The 23,300-nt window shown below is 36.9% G+C and overlaps 1 protein-coding gene across 1 annotated transcript in view; it reads left to right on the forward strand.

Annotated features, from left to right (window-relative positions):
- The first annotated feature begins 1,287 nt into the window (after positions 1–1,287).
- LOC128652673 (retinal guanylyl cyclase 2-like) overlaps positions 1,288–23,300 on the forward strand; it is a 163,392-nt gene continuing 141,379 nt past the window's right edge. The window contains exon 1 of the mRNA XM_053705603.1: positions 1,288–2,032. Within this exon, the coding sequence (XP_053561578.1) occupies positions 1,288–2,032 (745 nt within the window). The remainder of the gene's footprint in view (positions 2,033–23,300) is intronic.

Genomic DNA, 23,300 nt, shown 5'->3' on the forward strand with positions numbered 1-23,300 from the left:
GATATATACAGATATATATAGGAATATCTATTTAAAAATTCATATGATATATTCCCCTATGTGACGAACATTGAAAAGTGAAATATTTACAGTAAATTCAAACTATAACACTTTATCAAATATGAATATTGCATAAATATGTTTTTACATGTTTTCATGTACTTAACTGCAAAGGACTCTGATGCACTTAAATATATATATATACACATATGTATTTATGTGTTTATATGTGTGTATACGTCTGTACATACATATAAACAAATATAAATAAATACATATGTACACATATATAAACATATATATATATACAGTATATACATATATATATATATATATATATATATATATATATATATATATATATATATATATATATACACACACTATATATATATATATATATATATATATATATATATATATATATATATACACATGCACATACATATGCATATTTAGACATGTATATTATTGTTTCTCAATGTTAAAGCCATTTGCCTGCCTCTTATCTTTGAGCCCATACAACTTTTTTGTGCAATATTTTTTTTTTAAATCATTTTTATAAGATAGTGTTATGAGTGTAACTGTATTTAAATGTATTTTTTATGTGTTTTGTGACACTTTGTTGTTTCACTAAACAGTTAACCAGAACTCTGAGGACGTAAATCAATTTTACTTTCAACTTGTAAAACAAGCGGTAAACCCGACGTGTGCAAACACCCGCGATAAGCCCTTTTCACTACACTACACTACTTCACTACACTTCCCAGAATGGGAACAGGTTAATCGCAGACATTAAAAATGTATATTCACTACATTTCAGATCAATGATTTTATTTTATTTTAATTATTGTATTTTATTTATTTTATGGAAAAAAATTGTAATAAAACAGACTAAATGGGAAAATATTTGTAATATGCACATGATCTTATTAAATAAATTCTAAAAAAAAAAAAAGCTGCCCTCCTGTAATTCATTAAACTTTAAAACTTTAGATACTTAGGTATGCTGTATTACATTCTAGTTCCATACTAAACAAAATGGTTTGACAAAGATATGTATGGATAATTAATTTATCAAGTGAAAGAAATACAAATCTTGTTTAAAATAAAGGTGTTTACCAGAGGACTAATACTTTAAAGAAGATACTAACACATATCTGTGTTATGTAGCAAAATAATATATATATATATTTTTTTGTTTCTATTTACAGATATTTCTGGGAATACAAATACATGGCCTCCTGAGGTTTGTAGCTTGTCAGTACGAAGCTGTGCTGTTGGACAATGTGTTTTCTTCCTACAAGTCTTGGAGACTTCCAGTTAAAACCATCAAGACTCCAAGAATTGTTCGGGCTACAAGGGCTAGGATCTTCCAGGACGTTCCTCTTTTATGTCTTAACTTGGTGGTTACTTTTAGGAATCATAATGAAACCCTTGAATGTGCAGTGTGTGAACTTTACAATAGGGGTAGTTGGTCCTTGGCAATGTGATCCATTATTTGCAAAAGCCTTTCCAGAATTAGCTGCAAAATTAGCCGTGGATAAAATAAACAATGATTCCACACTAGAGCTTAGTCATTGGTTTGAATATAAAATTCTAGCTGAGAACTGTGAAACATCTAAGGCACTAGTGGAATTTGCCAGCTTTGACAAACTCTCAAATGCATTTTTAGGTCCATTAAATCCTGGATATTGTGATGCTGCAATACTATTGGGCAAAAACTGGAATAAAGCAGTATTTTCCTGGGCCTGCATCAATCATGAACTGGATAACAGACACAGTTTTCCAACATTTGCCAGAACTATTCCTACACCAACAAAAGTTCTGTTCAATTTCATGAAATATTTTCGGTGGGCTCATGTAGGTGTTGTATCCTCCAATGAGGACATATGGGTGGATACAGCAAGAAAAGTAGCGAGTTCTCTAAGAAATCTTGGCCTTCCCATTGGAATTGTGACATCCATTGGTTATGGAGACCAAGGCATCAAAACTACTTTGAAAAATATAAAAGAAACTCATGATCTCCGAGGTAAGAGTGGAATTTGTTATCTTTAATGCATTTTCAATTTGGAACTTTGTTCTTCTCAAAATAACGTTAGGTTTAAACAGATAAAGGGATTATTTTTTTTATTTGTATACGGATGTAGCAATTGATCCATTTTCTCAAAAGCACACATTCATGTTCACTGAAAAGTCTCCAAAAGAGAAAGGAAAGTCAAAATAAAATTTAATGAGAAAAAGGATACAATTTTAAACAACTTTCCAATTTACAACAAAAGAAACCAATAGAATTGAGCAAATTTAATAACAGAAGTAAATTGGAAAGTTGTTTAATTGTATTCTCCATCTGAATCATGAACGTTTAATTTTGACTTTACTGTCCCTTTAATTAATGTATACTATAAATACCAATTTTATGTAATATGTATTAAATGTATTTGAAGTATTTAAGTAAATGGACCAAGCCCAATGCAGTCTACTCCACAAATAACAATCTGGATGTGTTTATAGACACAAATTGCTTAATGCCCCCAGGAGCAAATAATTATTGAAAGGTGATAAAGGATAATGTTTCAGCACTGCCCCTTTATCAGAGTTTGTCTAAATATAATAAAAATCAGAAATTAAAGATTGCCCAACTGTTTGAAGTCAGTGATGACAAATCAATAGTTACTCTGAAAGTAAAATATGTACAAAACTGAAATCACATTAAAAACATGGGTCACACTAAAATAATCCTACTATACATTTGTAAAGAAAATAAATCAGTAGTTTCTGGTGGTAAAAAGGTTTCAAATGCTTTAAAAACAATATATTCTATTACACAGTAAATTTGCATAATCAATTAATGCATAACAAAAAGACAATGCAAAAGCATTGAGTTTGAACTCCAAATGATTAGTAAAAAAAATTCTAACAAATTTTAGTTAGTTTAATTTTCCTTCTCATTGCATCATGTGACAGCCATCAGCAAATCACAAAATGCATATACGTAAATACGGTAAATTCTTGCACATGCTAAGTAGGAGATGATTCCTCAGAAAGTGTGAATATAAAAAAGATTGTGTACATTAGATAATCAAAGTAAATTGGAACGTTGTTTAAAATTGTGTGTTCTATCTAAATCATGAAAGTTTTTTTTTTTACTTTAGTGTTTCTTTAAAGGGACTTTAAAGGGAAAATCATAATAAAGGTTTTATGATTCTTATATAGAACACAATACTTCATTCATGACAAAAAAATCCTCTCTATTGGTATCCATTGTTTAAAACGTAGCTCCTTTCCATGAGGGCATACAGAAATATGGTCAGCAGTGTGCACATAATATGAGCGCTATATGGCAACAATATTGATAACATTGAGTATGAGTTTTGAGGGGCCCGGGGGTATTTAATTATTTAACAACTTAAAAGCCATCAAAAAGTTTAAAATAAATACAGGAAAAAGATACTGTGTTACTAAGTTCCTTTATACATTGCTCCAAGAATGGCTGTGAAATGCTTTTCATCAAAGAATATCAAGAGAATAAAACAAATGAGATAATATAAGTAAATTAGAAAGATGTTTAAAATTGCATTCTCTTTCTAAATCATGAAAGAAAAAATGTGGGTGGAATGTCCCTTTAAGTATGTTAAGTATGTTACTAAAGCCTTAAGGGGACATGGAACCCAAAAATGTTATTTCATGATTTCGATAGAGCATACTTTTTTTAAACAACTTTCTAATTTAAATTGTTTATCCAATTTGCTTCATTATCTTGGCACCCTTTGTTGAAAAGCATATTCAGATAAGCAAAGGAGCTGGGAGCTAGCTGCTGATTGGTGTCTGCACATATGTGCCTCTAGTGATTAGTTTACTAATGTGCTCAGCTAGCTCCCAGTAGTGCATTGCTGCTACCTCAAGAAAGAATAGCAAGAGGATCAAGCAAAATTGATAATAAAGGTAAATTATAAAAATATTTTACAAATGTATTCGTTATCTAAATCATGAAATAAAATTTTGGGGTTTCATGTCCCTTTAATTGTAAAATTCCCACACCTCTGAGTGCAACTGCTGCTTTTCTGCTGGAGTTATTGAAATGACCATTGTATGAAATGTCAATAGCAAATATATTTACACATTCTTAAGAATTATTTTTGGAATTTACTAACTGAAACACATAACTGAGAGAATACTTTCAAATGACAGATGAAGGGTGAGTGCCAACTTTTGAGCTGGAAACAGAGAGGCAGAAAGTTGGAAAAAAGAATTATGTTTAAAAGGACCACAAGACTTCCGAGTTACCTACCCAGTTAGGAATTATTCAAAGCTACTTATGATCATGGACAGACATTGCAGTCATAAATTAAGTTTATATAAGAAAGCTCTCAATATGGTTGTGAGCTAACCACAACTGATGTTACTGGCAAGTACTATAATACGAGTGGGATATGGCTGATCTGCTGGATGGCAATTACTGGAATTCAGGTGGAATGGCTTTGTGCATTGGAAAATTATTAGAATTAAAAACTTTGATGTAAGTCCATCTGAAAGACTTAGGAAAACTACTACAAAGAGACAGGTAAAGGGAAGAAAATACATGAAATATGAGGGGAATTTTGTTTTCTTTCTTTTATATACTACTATTTCAAGCCAAGACTTTAGTTACCTCTGCTGGTTTTAAAATGGAAGCATCTTCCTCTGAGCAGCATACCTGGAGGGATGAGTTAAAAACACAATCTAGCTATGCAAGTTGCACAGTACTATGCAACGTGCGTAGGGAGTTTGCAATTTAACTCTTCCTCCGTTGGTTTTCACTGATCTCCAGCAAGGCACTGTAGGGAGTTGCGGCGCAATGGGGGTGACACCATCAGAGGAGATTAATTCCTGCTTGATGGTGTCAAGGACCACCAATATCTTCTCGTGGACCACCAGTGGTCCATGGACCACTGGTTGGCGACCGCTGCTCTAGAGCACATATGCCATATGAGAACCCAGAAAACATGCCAGGACCCTCTCCGTTACATTATTTGCTAAACATATGCAGAAAATTATCTAATAAGACATGATTCTCCCCTGCAGAATGTATGCCAGATATGTGCCAAACCAAGTGCATGTCTTCTGAATCTACTATATGTCACTATATGAACACTGTAGTGAGCAACACAACTACTCTACTTAGGGAACAATACTACATCATATAAACAGTACCCCAGGCTAAAATGTGAGGTAGTAGAAATGTAAACCTGTCAAAACTACCCAATGCAAAAGTGCAAAAGAGAAAGTTATGCCATAGTTATTTGAAATCTATAAACCATGCAGCTCAAATATTTGAATATATATAAATTACCTAAGCATAATTATAAATTAAGTAATATCATTTTCTTAAGTGTGCAAATAAGTTAAAACTTTGGGACAGAGTGAACATTTAAACTCTGCACTGTCACTGCATTATAAACAAAGCAATGAATGATTATCTTGCACTGGAGGGAAGCAGTTAAACATTAGGGGGTAGATTACAAGAGGAGCACTAAATATTGTTTGCGTACTAGCGATATTAGCGCTCCACTTTGTAATACCAGCACACAATAATATGCGCTGGTATTACAAGTATGATGGATTCTAAAAGTGGAAAAAAGAGGGCGCTTCATGTGCGTATCAGTATGTTAACAAATCTCAGGCAATAAAATTTCACAGGGTAATCAGACAATGTAGCAGCACCCTAGTGTGCTAATAGAGGTGTTCTGGAGACTTCCAATGCTCCAGTTCACTGGTCTGAGGCCACTGGTTCTCTTCAATAGAATGGCAACAGGCTAGTTCACTCAGTAACAGTGTAATGAAGCACTTCAGTTAAAAAGTTTTTATAAAAACACAAGTTTTACTAAAAGCATGAAAAGTGCACAAACATGGGGTTTGAATATGATATATATGCCCCCTAATATGCAACGCGTTTCTCGGCTGTTCAAAACTGATGTCTGATGAAATAGCTAGAACAGCCGAGAAACGCGTTGCATATTAGGGGGCATATATATCATATTCAAACCCCCATGTTTGTGCACTTTTCATGCTTTTAGTAAAACTTGTGTTTTTATAAAAACTTTTTAACTGAAGTGCTTCATTACACTGTTACTGAGTGCACTAGCCTGCTGCCATTCTACTGAAGAGAACCAGTGGCCTCAGATCAGTGAACTGGAGCACTAGAAGTCTCCAGAACACCTCTATTAGCACACTAGGGTGCCGCTACATTGTCTGAGTACCCTGTGAAATTTTATTGCCTGAGATTTGTCAATATACTGATACGCACATGAAGTGCCCTCTTTTTTCTACTTTTAGAATCCATGTTACCGATTTTATAATTTGTGAAGAGGAGCAGCTGTGATTTAGTGTGTATCCTGCAAATCAAGGATGATTCCATATCTCCCTTTGCATCCACTTTGCTTGGACCATCACTATATGGACATTTTGGGACTCTATTAATCCAAGTATATTTATCTGTATATTTATTTGTATCTTTTCTATTGATATACTGGGTCTGTATATAGGATTGAGTATTAGCGCCCCCTAGGGGAACTAAAATTCCCAGGCTTGAGGCATTACAAGTAAATCACAATGCAAACACAAGCTCGCGTTCACATTGCAAGGAAGCATTGCGCTTGCGAGAGCGCACTTCCATAGGCTCTTATGGGAGCCTTGTTCTGCGCAGCAAAGGGGTAAGTAGTGCAGCGATGGACAGTCTTTTTAAATATATATTTCTATAATTATATACACATATATGAATGTATGTGTTAAAATGAGATGCTCCTTTTTGGATGTCAGTAAGATATTGCCCTTAATCTTCATTTCATACTAAAAAAATAAAAATAAAAGGAATATAATATTTTTTCAATTAATATTCCATGAACCAGCCAACCAGCACTAATCCTAATTGCACCTGGCACCCTGGGAAGCTGCCCATTTGGCACGCCCCTCAAAGTGACCCTGACTGATCCAATCAGCAGCACTAGTCTCACAACACAGCTGTATACAACTTTCCATTTTACTTCTATTATCGAATGTGTTTCTTTCTTTTGGTATCCTTTGTTGAAGACACAGCAATGCACTACTAGGAGCTGAACATTGGGTGAGTCAATGAATGAGGCGTAAATGTGCAGACACTAATCAGCAGTTATCTCCCAGTAGTGCATTGCTGCTCCAAAACCTATCTAGGTATACTTCTCAACAAAGGATACCGAAAGATGAAGCAAATTAGATAATACAAGTAAATCGATCACTGGTGGAGTTCCGGTTCAGAGTGGATGTTGGATGCGCACATGAGGGGAGGTAGCACGCGTGCGGGCGGGAGCATGCATGAGGGGGCGGAGCGGCTGGGCCGCTACAGTGCAATAATAAGTTTAAGGGATGGAGGGAGAGGGAGGGGGGAAATAAGTGTTGGGAAAGGGATCTGGAAGGGGTCGAAGGTATTAAGGGGGGGCAGCTACACTACAGAAAAATGTTTATATATATATATATATATATATATATATATATATATATATATATATATATATATATATATATATATATATAAAAAAGCCAAATGTTTACCAAACTAGGTACTGGCAGACAGCTGCCAGTACCCAAGATGGTGGCAAATAGGTAGAGCGGAGAGGGTTAGAGATTTGTTTTAGTGGGTGGCATCAGGGAGGTTGGGGGCTAACACTACAGAATATATATATATATATAAAAAAAAGAAGAAAAAAAGCCTTTTATTTTAGTACTGGAACTCTGGCAGACTTTCTGTTAGTATTTAAGATGGCGGTGACAATTGTGAGGTGGGGGAGGTAAGAGAGCTGTTTGAGAGGGGTCAGGGAGGGATCGGGGGGGGGGGTGTATCAGATCGGAGGCTGATCGCTACACTAAAGCTAAAATTAACCCTGATTAACCCCATTCACTGCTGGGCATAATACAAGTGTGGTGCGCAGCAGCATTTAGCGGCCTTCTAATTACCAAAAAGCAATGCCTAAGCCATATATATCTGCTATTTCTGAACAAAGACCAACTGTTGGTACACTGGCGTTTTCAACTCTAGGGGGCACTTAGAAAGCTAGATAATATAATAAATTTATATACACAGATGTGTTGGCTACTGTAATTACTACAACTGTATAATTAAAAAAGTGCTCATTATAACTAATATGGTGATATAAAAATACACTACATAGTGATAAAATTCACAATATGCAGAAAAGCAAATTATAAAAAGTTTTAGCTGAGTCCTTATTTGAGAACACAGAATGGGTCAAGTAGATCCCAGACCGCTCCAGCGGTATAGGCCAATGTTGTGGTCTCGGCAGCTCCTCTCCAAACAGAAGATAAGGAATTCAGATATCTGTGAATGGGAATCACAAAAAAGAGGGCGACCCCTAGTGTAATACTGCAAATTAAACCAACGGTAGCAGATCTTGAGAGAGAAAATATACTCACAAAATGAGCAGCACCAATGCGCTCAATGACGCAGTCTGAGATATCACAGTTTCCCAGCAAACTGATCCTCTGAAGTATGTGGGGGCCCAGGGGTGTCCAAAGTAGGTGTAGTTAAGACTCAGGCTTCCAGATAATTCAGCAAACTTTTTATTAAAACCAGTTAGTATAAAACCAATGGGTGTGTACAATACCCAAAGTGTATAAAAACAAAGTTTCAGACAGATTGCAACGCGTTTCTCAGCTGTGCTAGCTGTTTCATCAGGCATCTGTTGAAATGGTGGAAGCTCTGGCTTTTGTAGCTGTCTTACCTAATCCCTAATTGGTTACAACCTCTTTCCAATTGAACAGGTGCATCATCATAAAAAACAATCCGAAAGTGGCTTATCCCACATGTAAATATCTAAACACACAAACACATAATATCCTAATACAATTTTGATAATTGCCATTTCATAAATCCACATCGGATACAAATGTGATCCATAGCAGGCTTTCCTTACTTATTCCCTACACATTTGTTTGAGAATATTGCCTTAATCTAAACCTGCTAAAGCCTTGAGTCAAAACTCAGCCGTCACATGTTTACATTGCTACAATGTATAAGTAGCCGACTTAACATATAAATACACTGTTCCAATGCTTAAATGCTATGATAGGTCGCTGTTGCAGTGTACATAACTTTTGCTGATCGCCAGCACTCACCCTTCTCTTTATGACTGTCTCAACGTTATATACCAAATGTATAGTCACTTGACGTTATTTTATAAAACACCAACGTGTTAATCATCCCATGTCCAATATAATCTGCCGTGACATTACCTTGAAAAAATGTTTCATGTACATGTATGGCCTGCATATTGCTACCCTTCACTTGTTACTTACTTACATTCCTGCTTGATGGACCTATATATCTCCATCTCAGTTTATTTCATTATATTCATTCTAAAATATTGGTGTGTGCGAAATGGTGTGTGACAGCGAAGGGGGGGGGAGTAGCTATAAAGACTGTGTCGTGATTAGAGAGAGTGTCCTAATAGGAAAAAATGTGTTAAGTCTAAATTATGATCGTGAAACTAGGGCTCGTAAACTTGTGCCGATAAGAGAGATACTGCTGGATCGTTATTATAGGTGGAATCAGGAATGTAAGTAACTAACAGGTGAAGGGTAGCAATATGCAGGCCATACATGTTCATTAAACATTTTTTCAAGGTAATGTCACGGCAGATTAGATTGGACATGGGATGATTAACACGTCGGCATTTCATAAAATAACGCCAAGTGACGATACATTTGGTATATAACGTTAAGACAGTCATAAAGAGAAGGGTGAGTGCTAGTGATCATCAAAAGTTATGTACACTGCAACAGCGACCTATCATAGCATTTAAGCATTGGAACAGTGTATTTATATGTTAAGTCCGCTACTTATACATTGTAGCAATGTAAACATGTGACGGCTGAGTTTTGACTCAAGGCTTTAGCAGGTTTAGATTAAGGCAATATTCTCAAACAAATGTGTAGGGAATAAGTAAGGAAAGCCTGCTATGGATCGCATTTGCATCCGATGTGGATTTATAAAATGGCAATTATCAAAATTGTATTATGATATTATGTGTTTGTGTGTTTATATATTTACATGTGGGATAAGCCACTTTCGGATTGTTTTTTTATGATGATGCACCTGTTCAATTGTAAAGAGGTTGTAACCAATTAGGGATTAGGTAAGACAGCTACAACAGACAGAGCTTCCACCATTTCAACAGATGCCTGCTGAAACAGCTAGCACAGCTGAGAAACGCGTTGCAATCTGTCTGAAACTTTGCTTTTATACACTTTGGGTATTGTACACACCCATTGGTTTTATACTAACTGATTTTAATAAAAAGTTTGCTGAATTATCTGGAAGCCTGAGTCTTACCTAAACCTACTTTGGACACCCCTGGGCCCCCACATCCTTCAGAGAATCAGTTTGCTGGAAACTGTGATATCTCAGACTGCGTCATTGAGCACATTGGTGCTGCTCATTTTGTGAGTATATTTTTTCTCTCAAGATCTACTACCGTTGGTTTAATTTGCAGTATTACGCTAGGCGCCCTTTCTTTGTGATTCCCATTCACAGATATCTGTATTTCTGAACAAAGGGGATCCCAGAGAAGCATTTACAACCATTTGTGCCATAATTGCACAAGCTGTTTGTAAATAATTTCAGTGAGAAACCTAGCGTTTGTGAAAAAGTTTAACAATTTCTTTTATTTTATCGCATTTGGCGTTGAAATGGTGGCATGAAATATACCAAATTGGGCCTAGATCAATACTTTGGGTTGTCTACTAAAAAATATATATATATGTGAAGGCTTATTCAGGGATTCCTCATAGATATTAGTGTTATAATGTAACTATTACTAATTTTAAAAAAAATGTTTTGTAATAGCAAAGTGCTACTGGGTATTTCTAAACTCAGGACAAAATTTAGAAACTATTTAGCATGGGTGTTTTTTGGTTGTTGTAGATGTGTAAGAGATTTTGGGGGTCAAAGTTACAAAAAGTGTGTTTTTTTTCAATTTTTTCATCGAATTTTATAATTTTATAGTAAATTATAAGATATGATAAAAATAATGGTATCTTTAGAAAGTCCATTTAATGGCGAGAAAAATGGTATATAATATGTGTGGGTACAGTAAATGAGTATGAGGAAAACTGCAACTAAACATAAACACTGTAGAAATAGAAATGTTAAAATAGCCCTGGTCATTAATGGTAAGAAAACTGAAAAATGGTCTGGTCACTAAGGGGTTAAACTTGCATGATCTATCAAAATTATAAAATAAATATGTTGGGTTAAATGTCCCTTAGACATGATTACATGAAGATGACATTAAAATTAAATTTTTAATGCAAAAACTCTAGATCACGCAATCCTAACAATCCCACTATTGCTAGTGAACCAATATAACAAATTGAAATAAGGCTTACCAATACTGTCAATGCGTTTCGGCCTTCTATCATAGGCCTTTATCAAGAGTCTTGATAAAGGCCTATGATAGAAGGCCGAAACGCGTCGACAGTATTGGTAAGCCTTATTTCAATTTGTTATATTGGTTCACTAGCAATATTGCACTATGTCATATTATTTTCCACAGGTATTTGAAGAACAATAGAAGAGCTTATACACCAAAGGAACGACTTCTGATAACTAATCACCAGTTCCTTTTTTGATTGTTGATTGATTGATTGTTTTTTGCTTTTGTTTTTTATATTTTTTATTTTTTATATTTTTATTTTTTACATTTTATATTTTTCACATTTTTTCACTTTTCACGATTTTTCAAGATTTCGTCACACACGGATCCTTCATGATGGTTTAACACAGCATCGTGTAACACACATTTTTATATATTTTTTATATCTTTAGCATTTTGACTTTTATATTTTTATTTTTTGTGCACACTCACTGGATTCCCCACGAACACACACCGGAGCCACTCATCACTTTATTTATTTCCTGGATACAATTGACATTGACTTTGACTCTGTTTCTGCCTAATGGATTACAGGGATTAGGACTTATCTCCGTTTTATCTTTAGACGTTTTTTCTATACACTATTAGGTGCACCTAATATTTACTTGTTTTATTATGACTTGTTTTATTATTACTTAGCATTGTGTTATGTTCTATTTATTGTGACCTTCTTTTTGGATATATCCTTAGATAGTTAGATAGACCATACGACTTTTTATACTTTTATCTTTTTATATATGTAAACTCTTATAAATCTTGTATTAACCTTCTGGCGCTCTACACGTTGTTTATTTGATTTACATTATTCCTCATCATGTGAGCTAGAGCACCTTTGTGTAGAGCGACTTTAGGGATTACCCCAAGCGCTTGGTTTGTCCTTCCATTATTATGCTATAGGTTTGTAACACACTGCACAGTCTCATACATACAACTATACTTGTAATTTTAATGACTGCAGTCGCAACAAACCTATTTGATAGTGCACAATAAGGATCAGGTTAAGGGCTTATTGTTACCCCCAGATATTTACGTAATAACGAATTTATTTTCAACTTTACTTATTAGCATGGGTTATTAGCTAAAGGATAACATACCCTGTCACATAATGTGCTTGCCAGACCGCTATTGCGGCAAATCACATCTGTCAAGCAGAATCACAATGTTATAGTGCTTTAGTACGTAACTTTACCAATGCACGCAACAATCCTATATACAAATATACGGTATAGATCAGAGAGCATCCAGTATAATTATACCCTTTCAGTTACAGTAAAGGTAAAGGGTGTTTTGGAGCAACTATAGAATTGCCTGTTATATTGTTACTTATAAAGCAATTTATATAATACTCAAAATTGGTATACTGGCATTCAGCTCTCCGTATATATCTCTGTGGACGTACAGAGGCAAGTGCATTATTTATCATCCATTGTTGCTAGTTTAATACATGCCAATCTATATAAAGTCCTCTGGGATTCAAGTTAACCCTTGTTGCAATAAGGTTACAATTACAAGGCTGCAACTTAGCCAGCCTAATAATATTGATATTTATAACTGTCAACCTTGGTTAATGTGACAACTACCAGTCCTAAGGGCATAACGCTACTTAGCATTATTTTTAGAACCACTGAGCCAAATGCACGCGAGTGAATCTCTTCTCCACACACCCAATATAATTGGTAGAATTCTGTATCTTGCTCACGTTGGGGAGCGTTACAACACTGGAATATTGACTAACTAAGCCAATAGGTGATATATAAGTATTCTGCTAATAGGGGTAGCCAAGTGACTATTATGCCCTTATAGGATGGTGTACACCATCAGTTATGAAACTTGACTCATACATTACCAAATGAGCAGCGGTAATATGTGAATAGAACCAGAATAGGAGACGACGCCTAAGTAATTATTAGCACTTAACTAGACCAAATAACTCTACTTATTGGTCCAATACAGAATTTCTAGTGCTTAAACCTTAATTATACACTCTTTATCTATCTGGTTCATTTCACGCAAATTGAGACTTCAGCTTAATTGCAAACCTGACTGATCATCCATATTACCATACGTGGTCAGACACCTCAGACAAATTATACAATACTACCTAATAGTTCTCTAGTGTTTTTAAATGCACCCAGTTTTTAATTAAGTTCTATTAAAGTGTTTATGTTTTTATTGTGTCATTTCTTTCACGCACACCATGCCACATTTTTATAAACTCATGAGGGGGTGAGTGCTCTCAAGTGTACTCTTTTTTTTTTTTGTGACTGCTTGGTCACTTATTCTGTATTGTGTTCAAGTACACAGCACCCAAGAGCATCAACTAATCAATATAAGGCCATTTTCTTTGATAAATACTAGCCTATCCCTCTTTATTCCTAGTAGTGCCATCACACATTTCCTCCCTTTACTTTTTCAACAAAACAATTACCATCCGAAGTAATGTCCCAACACAAGACTGCAACCTTCCATCTCCGCCTCCGGCAACCCCCTCCACCACTCTCAGTACTTTTCCCCCTACCACTGAGAATGAAGTGAGTCCCCTATTGTCTTCCTCACACCTCACTACCTGCCCACTTGACCCTATCCCTTCACATCTAATAACTTCTCTGTCTTCTACCCTCACTCCAGCTCTTACTCACATATTCAACCTATCTCTTACTACCGGTTCATTCCCATCTTCCTTCAAACATGCAAAGTTCACCCCATCCTCAAAAAACCCTCCCTCTACCCCAATTCTCCTGCAAACTACCGCCCCATATCACTGCTTCCTCTAGCTTCAAAAGTCCTGGAAAAACTAGTCTTCGATCACTTAACCCACTTCTTGTCCTCCAACTCACTGCTTGACACCTTGCAATCTGGCTTCTGTTCCCAACACTCAACTGAGACAGCCCTCACCAAGGAAACTAATAATCTTCTTTCTGCTAAAAAAAAACCCGGCCACTACTCAATACTTATCTTACTTGATCTGTCTGCTGCCTTTGACACCACTGACCATCCCCTTCTCCTATGAACTCTCAGCTCCCTTGGGCTCTCTGACACTGCCCTTTCCTGGATCCACTCTTATCTCTCTAATAGGTCCTTTTCTGTTTCCTTTGCTGGTGACTGCTCCTCTCCATTGCCTCTGTCTGTGGGAGTACCTCAAGGCTCTGTTCTGGGTCGTCTACTCTTCTCTATTTATACATCCTCACTGGGTAAACTTATCAGTAGCTATGGCTTCAACTATCACTTCTATGCTGATGATACTCAGATCTACCTATCCACCCCTTCACTATCTCTTTCTGTCCTTTCTCACATCAGTGTCTGCTTATCTGGCATATTTTCTTGGATGGCCTCTCACCACCTAAAAATCAACATGTCCAATACTGAGCTCCTTCTAATCCCCCCTCTAATTCTACCCCAGTTTCTAACTTTTCAATAACTGTTGGTGACACCACTATCTCCCCATCACCCCAAGTCTGCTGCCTAGGAGTTACACTTTACTCCAATATGTCCTTAATACCCCACATCCAATTGCTCTCTTCCTCCTGTCGCAACCACCTATGCAATATCTCCAAAATGCGTCCGTTTCTGAGTGCTGAAACTACTAAACAGCTAATCCACTCCCTGGTAATCTCCCGACTTGACTACTGTAATAACCTACTAACTGGCCTTCCTCTCTCCACTCTTAAATCCATCCTAAATGCCTCTACTAGGCTAATCCACCTCTCCCGACGCTCTGTATCTGCTGCACCTCTCTGCGAGTCCCTTCACTGGCTACCCATCCACAGCAGAATTAAATTAAACATTTTCATCCTGACCTACAAAGCCCTTACCAACGCAGCCCCCCTACCTGTCCTCACTCATCAACAAATATACTCCAGCCCACCCCCTAAGATCCAACAATGACCTGCTCCTTGCATCTTCTACCATCACCTCCTCCCATGCAAGGCTACAGGACTTCTCTCGTGCAGCACCAACCATCTGGAATACACTTCCTAGAGCTGTTAGACTCTCCCCTAACCTTTCCTCCTTTAAATGCTCCCTAAAGACCTTTCTGTTCATGGAAGCATCTCCAAATCAGTAACAATTGAATTCCACTTGCCTCATCTAACTCCACACTAACATCATTCTTACCTTTGCAGTCCCCACCTCCTGTTTCTCACCCTCCTACCCATCTAGATTGTAAGTTCCCACGGGAACAGGGCCCTCAATTCCCCCTGTATTTGTTTGTTAAACTTTGTCTGGTGTCTTTTTATATTGTACTGTACTTTTATCTCTGTACCCATGGACAGCGCTGCAGAATCTGTTGGCGCTTTATAAATAAAGAATAATAATAATTGCATCATCACTGTTCTGTTTGCGTGCAGTTGGAGGGAGGAGGTTCTGCTATCACCATCAAATCTTACAAAACAAAGCTAAAAAACCTCCAAATCATTTGTGAAAGTTATATAACAGTCAAACTTTATTGAAAAAGTTTCCCTTTTCATGTCAGTAGGATATTGCCCTTTATTCTTCATTTAATACAAACACCATTTAGTATTAGCACTGGGAGGTTAAATGCATTGCATAAAGAAATCTCTTTGCAGATAGTTGCTTCAAATCCTTTTTAGGGTTATCAAAAATAATCACACTCATAATGTTATGATCAAATAGTCAAAATAAACAGCTTTTCTCACATAACATAATGGGCTGACATCCTTAGATGTAGGAGTTTTCTGTTGTGTTTCTATTTTTTCACATAACGGCAGATGCCGGTTCCTATTCTTTTTGAAAGTACAGTGAAGCTACAATCAATAACAAACAGAATTATATATATATAGCTCTGTTGTCAGGAGAATTATTATAAGCCAAATTCAGCAGCCTGTCAATGTTTTCCAGATTTCTATAAAGTGCTTTGTAAAATAGATAATTAAATATCCATTTATTAAATTAGTGGGACAAACATTGAAATAATAAAATGTTTCACAATGTTAAAACATAATATTATAACATAAACGTTTCTGTGTAACACATAATAAATCTCCTTCTGCAGAGCCGTGCTGGTCTTCAACAGAAAAAAGCAGTTAATTGGTGGCTATGCACGTACATTGCTCCTAATTGGCTCATTTGCTGTGCACTGCAATTCATGAATGGACTTTAACTAAGTGTAACTCAGAGTATTTCATTATGGGATACAAAGAAATCATCTATTCATACAAACAACGTTGGCTATGTTAAAAACACTTAAACCAGAATGATCAACCAGAATTGCGATATATCAAAGGAGTGAATTATATGACTACTACAGCAGACAGAAAAAAACTGTCACTTCAATCCGGGGGCTTCTTTAATATTATGCTGAGAATCTGAACTGCTGAGAGTCAATAATACAAATATTAATGTAAGTTAAATCATTCGGGTAAGCAAATTAAAAGTAGGAGAGACAGAGTTTCTCCTGTTGACACCTGACGCGCGTTTCATAAGAAGGCTTCATCAGAGGGAGTGCGGACCGCTGCTGTCAAATCGGTCAAAAGAGCTAAATACAAAGCACTACACATTAAAAGAGAATAACTATTAGCCCCTAAAGACAAAACATCGATTGAAGCATACCTGAGATTAATAACTACCTATAATCCCCAAATGACACAAGTGATCAAGATCATAAATGATCATTGGAAAATATTACAGAATGATCATACATCAATTCAGGAAATAGGAGATAGAATCTCTGTAGGATACAGGAAACCTACAAGTCTTAAATATAAACTAGTCACCAGTCACTTTGTACGCACCACAAGAAAAAAGGACACTGACCAAGGCATGTATCCCTGTGGAACATGCTCTGCCTGTAAATATGCATTGAAAATTAAAAATATCACTGGCAAAACAGGAAAGAATAACGCTCTAAAGTCTCACTTCTCATGTAGAACCATAGGAGTAGTGTACACACTATGCGGTTCATGTAAAATGACTTGCGTCGGTATGACGACACGTGAAGTGAGAGTCTTTTTTCTTGAACATGCCAACAACATAAAAAATGCCACCAGAGATTAACTAAATTGCAAAAAATTGACATATGTTGCAAAACATTTTCAGCAACATCATAATAGTAGCACAACATGCCTGAAATGCACAGTCATCCTAAAAGGTCTCCCTCGGTACAGAGGTGGAATGGAGTGGCCAATTAACTGGGAAACATTTATCTGAAAGCAAATATCAAATAAAATACAGGATACACTGTATAACCCATTCACTGCCTGAATATTGTCCGAAATCAACTTGTGTGTGTGTATATATTCAGTGAACAGTAAAAGCAATCGCAGGAACAGTGATAGATTTATCTAGAAACATCCTTACTAATATGTGTATATCGTAAGAACAATAATAAAATGCACTTCGATTTTGAGTCATTGGAATGTGCCTAGGATACTGCTATCTCAGGTGTTTTCCATTGCTGACAAAAACACATTTGTGTTATTTATTCCCATGTCAGGTATGGACTTGGCTGTTTAATATCCCCTTTAATTAATCTTTTTGATTTATATTTTAATCTTCCAAGAATCACATATAATTTATGAAGCAGGTGTGTCAAGAAGCAAAACAAATTTCTGCTGTACACATTGTGACCCATGTCAACCACCTGTTTCTAATGTTACAATCTTGGCAAGTGACCCTAAGCAGTATATCCCATGTGTGAAATGCAGACCTGCTGAATTTGTGTAACAATGTAAGGTAGAGCCCTACATTTGGGCATACATTCCACCGTTCCTCCGCCCGTAAATGATACACTAGTTCTAACTTCAGTGACGATTCCGGCTGTAGCCTTTGGAATCCAAAACTAGGGGCATTATTATTTACTTGCTGGACACCAAAGGGGGCGCATTATGATTGTCTACAGCCTGAATCGTAACTGAAGTAAGAACTAGAGTATCCTTTCTGGGCGGAGGAACACCTACAAACTGCCGCCGACACACTAATGTGTCACGACACATAGTTTAGAAAGCACTGCTGTAAACAGAGTGAACTGTGCATAACAAAATGGAGTCAGTCCCTTTTCTTGCAATCTCCCGAAGATTACAGCACAGTTTCAAAATACTTGGGCCTAGATTTAGAGTTGGGCGGTAGCCGTCAAAACCAGCGTTAGAGGCTCCTAACGCTGGTTTTTACCGCCCTCTGGTATTTGGAGCCAGTCATTAAAGGGTCTAACGCTCACTTTCCAGCCACGACTTTTCCATACCGCAGATCCCCTTACGTCAATTGCGTATCCTATCTTTTCAATGGGATCTTTCTAACGCCGGTATTTAGAGTTGTGGCTGAAGTGAGCGTTAGAAATCTAACGACAAAACTCCAGCCGCAGAAAAAAAACAGTAGTTAAGAGCTTTCTGGGCTAACGCCGGTTTATAAAGCTCTTAACTACTGTGCTCTAAAGTACACTAACACCCATAAACTACCTATGTACCCCTAAACCGAGGTCCCCCCACATCGCCGCCACTCTATTAAAATTTTTTAAGCCCTAATCTGCCGACCGCACACCGCTGCCACCTACATTATCCCTATGAACCCCTGATCTGCTGCCCCTAACACCGCCGACCCCTATATTATATTTATTAACCCCTAATCTGCCGCCCCCACTATCGCTGACCCCTGCATATTATTATTAACCCCTAATCTGCCGCTCCGTACACCCCCGCCACCTACATTATAGCTATGTACCCCTAATCTGCTGTGCCTAACACCGCCGACCCCTATATTATATTTATTAACCCCTAATCTGCACCCCTCAACGTCGCATCCACCTGCCTACACTTATTAACCCCTAATCTGCCGAGCGGACCGCACCGCTACTATAATAAAGTTATTAACCCCTAATCCGCCTCACTCCCGCCTCAATAACCCTATAATAAATAGTATTAACCCCTAATCTGCCCTCCCTAACATCGCCGACACCTAACTTCAATTATTAACCCCTAATCTGCCGACCGAATCTCGCCGCTACTGTAATAAATGGATTAACCCCTAAAGCTAAGTCTAACCCTAACACTAACACCCCCCTAAGTTAAATATAATTTTAATCTAACGAAATAAAATAAATCTTATTAAATAAATTATTCCTATTTAAAGCTAAATACTTACCTGTAAAATAAACCCTAATATAGCTACAATATAAATTATAATTATATTATAGCTATTTTAGGATTTATATTTATTTTACAGGTAACTTTGTATTTATTTTAACCAGGTACAATAGCTATTAAATAGTTAAGAACTATTTAATAGTTAAAATAATTACAAAATTACCTGTAAAATAAATCCTAACCTAAGTTACAATTAAACCCTAAACACTACACTAAACACTAAACTATCAATAAATTAATTAAATAAAATACCTACAATTATCTACAATTAAACCTAACACTACACTATCAATAAATTAATTAAATACAATATCTACAAATAAATACAATGAAATAAACTAACTAAAGTACAAAAAATAAAAAAGAACTAAGTTACAAAAAATAAAAAAATATTTACAAACACTAGAAAAATATTACAACAATTTTAAACTAATTACACCTACTCTAAGCCCCCTAATAAAATAACAAAGCCCCCCAAAATAAAAAAATGCCCTACCCTATTCTAAATTAAAAAAGTTCAAAGCTCTTTTACCTTACCAGCCCTGAACAGGGCCCTTTGCGGGGCATGCCCCAAAGAATTCAGCTCTTTTGCCTGTAAAAAAAACACATACAATACCCCCCCACAACATTACAGCCCACCACCCACATACCCCTAATCTAACCCAAACCCCCCTTAAATAAACCTAACACTAAGCCCCTGAAGATCTTCCTACCTTATCTTCACCATGCCAGGTTCACCGATCCGTCCTCGGAAGTCTTGATCCAAGCCTCGGAAGTGTTGATCCAAGCCCAAGCGGGGGGCTGAAGAGTGACGTCCATCCTCGGGCTGAAGTCTGGATCCAAACGGCGGCTGAAGAAATCCATCATCGGGCTGAAATCGGAAGTCCATCATCGGGATGAAGTCTTCTATAAAGCAGCATCTTCAATCTTCTTTCTTCCGGAGCGGAGCGGAGCCATCTTCTTCCCAGCCGACGCGGATCCATCCTCTTCTAACGACGCCTACTAGCCGAATGACGGTTCCTTTAAATGACGTCATCCAAGATGGCGTCCGTCGAATTCCGATTGGCTGATAGGATTCTATCAGCCAATCGGAATTAAGGAACAGCCAATAGAATGCGAGCTCAATCTGATTGGCTGATCGGATCAGCCAATCGGATTGAACTTGAATCTGATTGGCTGATTCCATAAGCCAATCAGAATTTTCCTACCTTAATTCCGATTGGCTGATAGAATCCTATCAGCCAATCGGAATTCGACGGACGCGATCTTGGATGACGTCATTTAAAGGAACCGTCATTTGGCTAGTAGGCGTCGTTAGAAGAGGATGGATCCGCGTTGGCTGGGAAGAAGATGGCTCCGCTCCGCTCCGGAAGAAAGAAGATTGAAGATGCTGCTTGATAGAAGACTTCATCCCGATGATGGACTTCTGACTTCAGCCCGATGATGGATTTCTTCAGCCGCCGCTTGGATCCAGACTTCAGCCCAAGGATGGACGTCACTCTTCAGCCCCCCGCTTGGGCTTGGATCAACACTTCCGAGGCTTGGATCAAGACTTCCGAGGACGGATCGGTGAACCTGGCATGGTGATGATAAGGTAGGAAGATCTTCAGGGGCTTAGTGTTAGGTTTATTTAAGGGGGGTTTGGGTTAGATTAGGGGTATGTGGGTGGTGGGTTGTAATGTTGTGGGGGGGTATTGTATGTGTTTTTTTTACAGGCAAAAGAGCTGAATTCTTTGGGGCATGCCCCGCAAAGGGCCCTGTTCAGGGCTGGTAAGGTAAAAGAGCTTTGAACTTTTTTAATTTAGAATAGGGTAGGGCATTTTTTTATTTTGGGGGGCTTTGTTATTTTATTAGGGGGTTTAGAGTAGGTGTAATTAGTTTAAAATTGTTGTAATTTTTTTCTAATGTTTGTAAATATTTTTTTATTTTTTGTAACTTAGTTCTTTTTTATTTTTTGTACTTTAGTTAGTTTATTTAATTGTATTTTTTTTTAGGAATTGTATTTAATTTATTTATTGATAGTGTAGTGTTAGGTTTAATTGTAGATAATTGTAGGTATTTTATTTAATTAATTTATTGATAGTGTAGTGTTAGGTTTAATTGTTTCTTAGGTTAGGATTTTTTTTACAGGTAATTTTGTAATTATTTTAACTAGGTAACTATTAAATAGTTATTAACTATTTAATAGCTATTGTACCTGGTTAAAATGATTACAAAGTTGCCTGTAAAATAAATATAAATCCTAAAATTGCTACAATATAATTATAATTTATATTGTAGCTATATTAGGGTTTATTTTACAGGTAAGTATTTAGCTTTAAATAGGAATAATTTATTTAATAAGAGTTAATTTATTTTGTTTGATTTAAATTATATTTAATTTAGGGGGGTGTTAGGGTTAAAGTTAGACTTAGCTTTAGGGGTTAATAAATTTATTAGAGTAGTGGTGAGCTCCTGTCGGCAGATTAGGGGTTAATACTTGAAGTTAGGTGTCGGCAATGTTAGGGAGGGCAGAATAGGGGTTAATACTATTTATTATAGGGTTATTGAGGCGGGAGTGAGGCGGATTAGGGGTTAATACATTTATTATAGTAGCGCTCAGGTCCGGTCGGCAGATTAGGGGTTAATAAGTGTAGTTAGGTGGAGGCGACGTTGGGGGCAGCAGATTAGGGGTTAATAAATATAATATAGGGGTCGGCGATGTTAGGGCAGCAGATTAGGGGTACATAGGGATAATGTAGGTGGCGGGGGTGTACGGAGCGGCAGATTAGGGGTTAAAAATAATATGCAGGGGTCAGCGATTGCGGGGGCGGCAGATTAGAGGTTAATAAGTGTAAGGTTAGGGGTGTTTAGACTCGGGGTACATGTTAGAGTGTTAGGTGCAGACGTAGGAAGTGTTTCCCCATAAGAAACAATGGGGCTGCGTTAGGAGCTGAACGCGGCTTTTTTGCAGGTGTTAGGTTTTTTCCAGCTCAAACAGCCCCATTGTTTTCTATGGGAGAATCGTGCACGAGCACGTTTTTGAAGCTGGCCGCGTCCGTAAGCACCGCTGGTATCGTGAGTTGCAGTGGCGTTAAATTATGCTCTATGCTCCCTTTTTGGAGCCTAACGCACTGAAAACCCAGCCATTCTGTGAACTCTAAATACCAGCGGTATTTAAAAGGTGCAGGGGAAAAAAAGCACGCGTAGCTAACGCACCCCTTTGGCCGCCAAACTCTAAATCTAGCCGTTGGAGTTTAAACTTCAGCTCCACGGAGCGCTGTATTAGCGAAGCCGGGTAAAGTGAAGCGTGGAAAAGGGAGGTATACCTGTTTATATATATATATATATATATATATATATATATATATATATATATATATATATATACTGTATATATACAGTATATACTGTATATATATATATATATTTATATAGTATATACAAATATATGTAGAAATATTTCCGCTAGTAGGGGCCATCAATCATCCCGATCGGATCAGGTTAAGGAGCAGCGGTTTTACAGGCAGATGGCTGTCACATGATATAGGGGGAATGGAAATTGACATAACTGAAATTTGTCAGAACAAAGTCTACTATTCATTTGAAGTTCAGACTAAGTACTATTGCATTGTCTTTTTATCATGCATTTGTTGATTATGCAAATCTACTGTATTTAGTGGTCCTTTAAGGTCAAAATTGTGATTAAAAAAGGCATAGTTGTATTTGGGTCACAATTATTTCCTGTATAATCACATTTCAG

The sequence above is a fragment of the Bombina bombina genome, chromosome 3 (genome assembly GCF_027579735.1).
Source record: "Bombina bombina isolate aBomBom1 chromosome 3, aBomBom1.pri, whole genome shotgun sequence".
In the NCBI taxonomy this organism is placed as follows: Eukaryota; Metazoa; Chordata; class Amphibia; order Anura; family Bombinatoridae; genus Bombina; species Bombina bombina.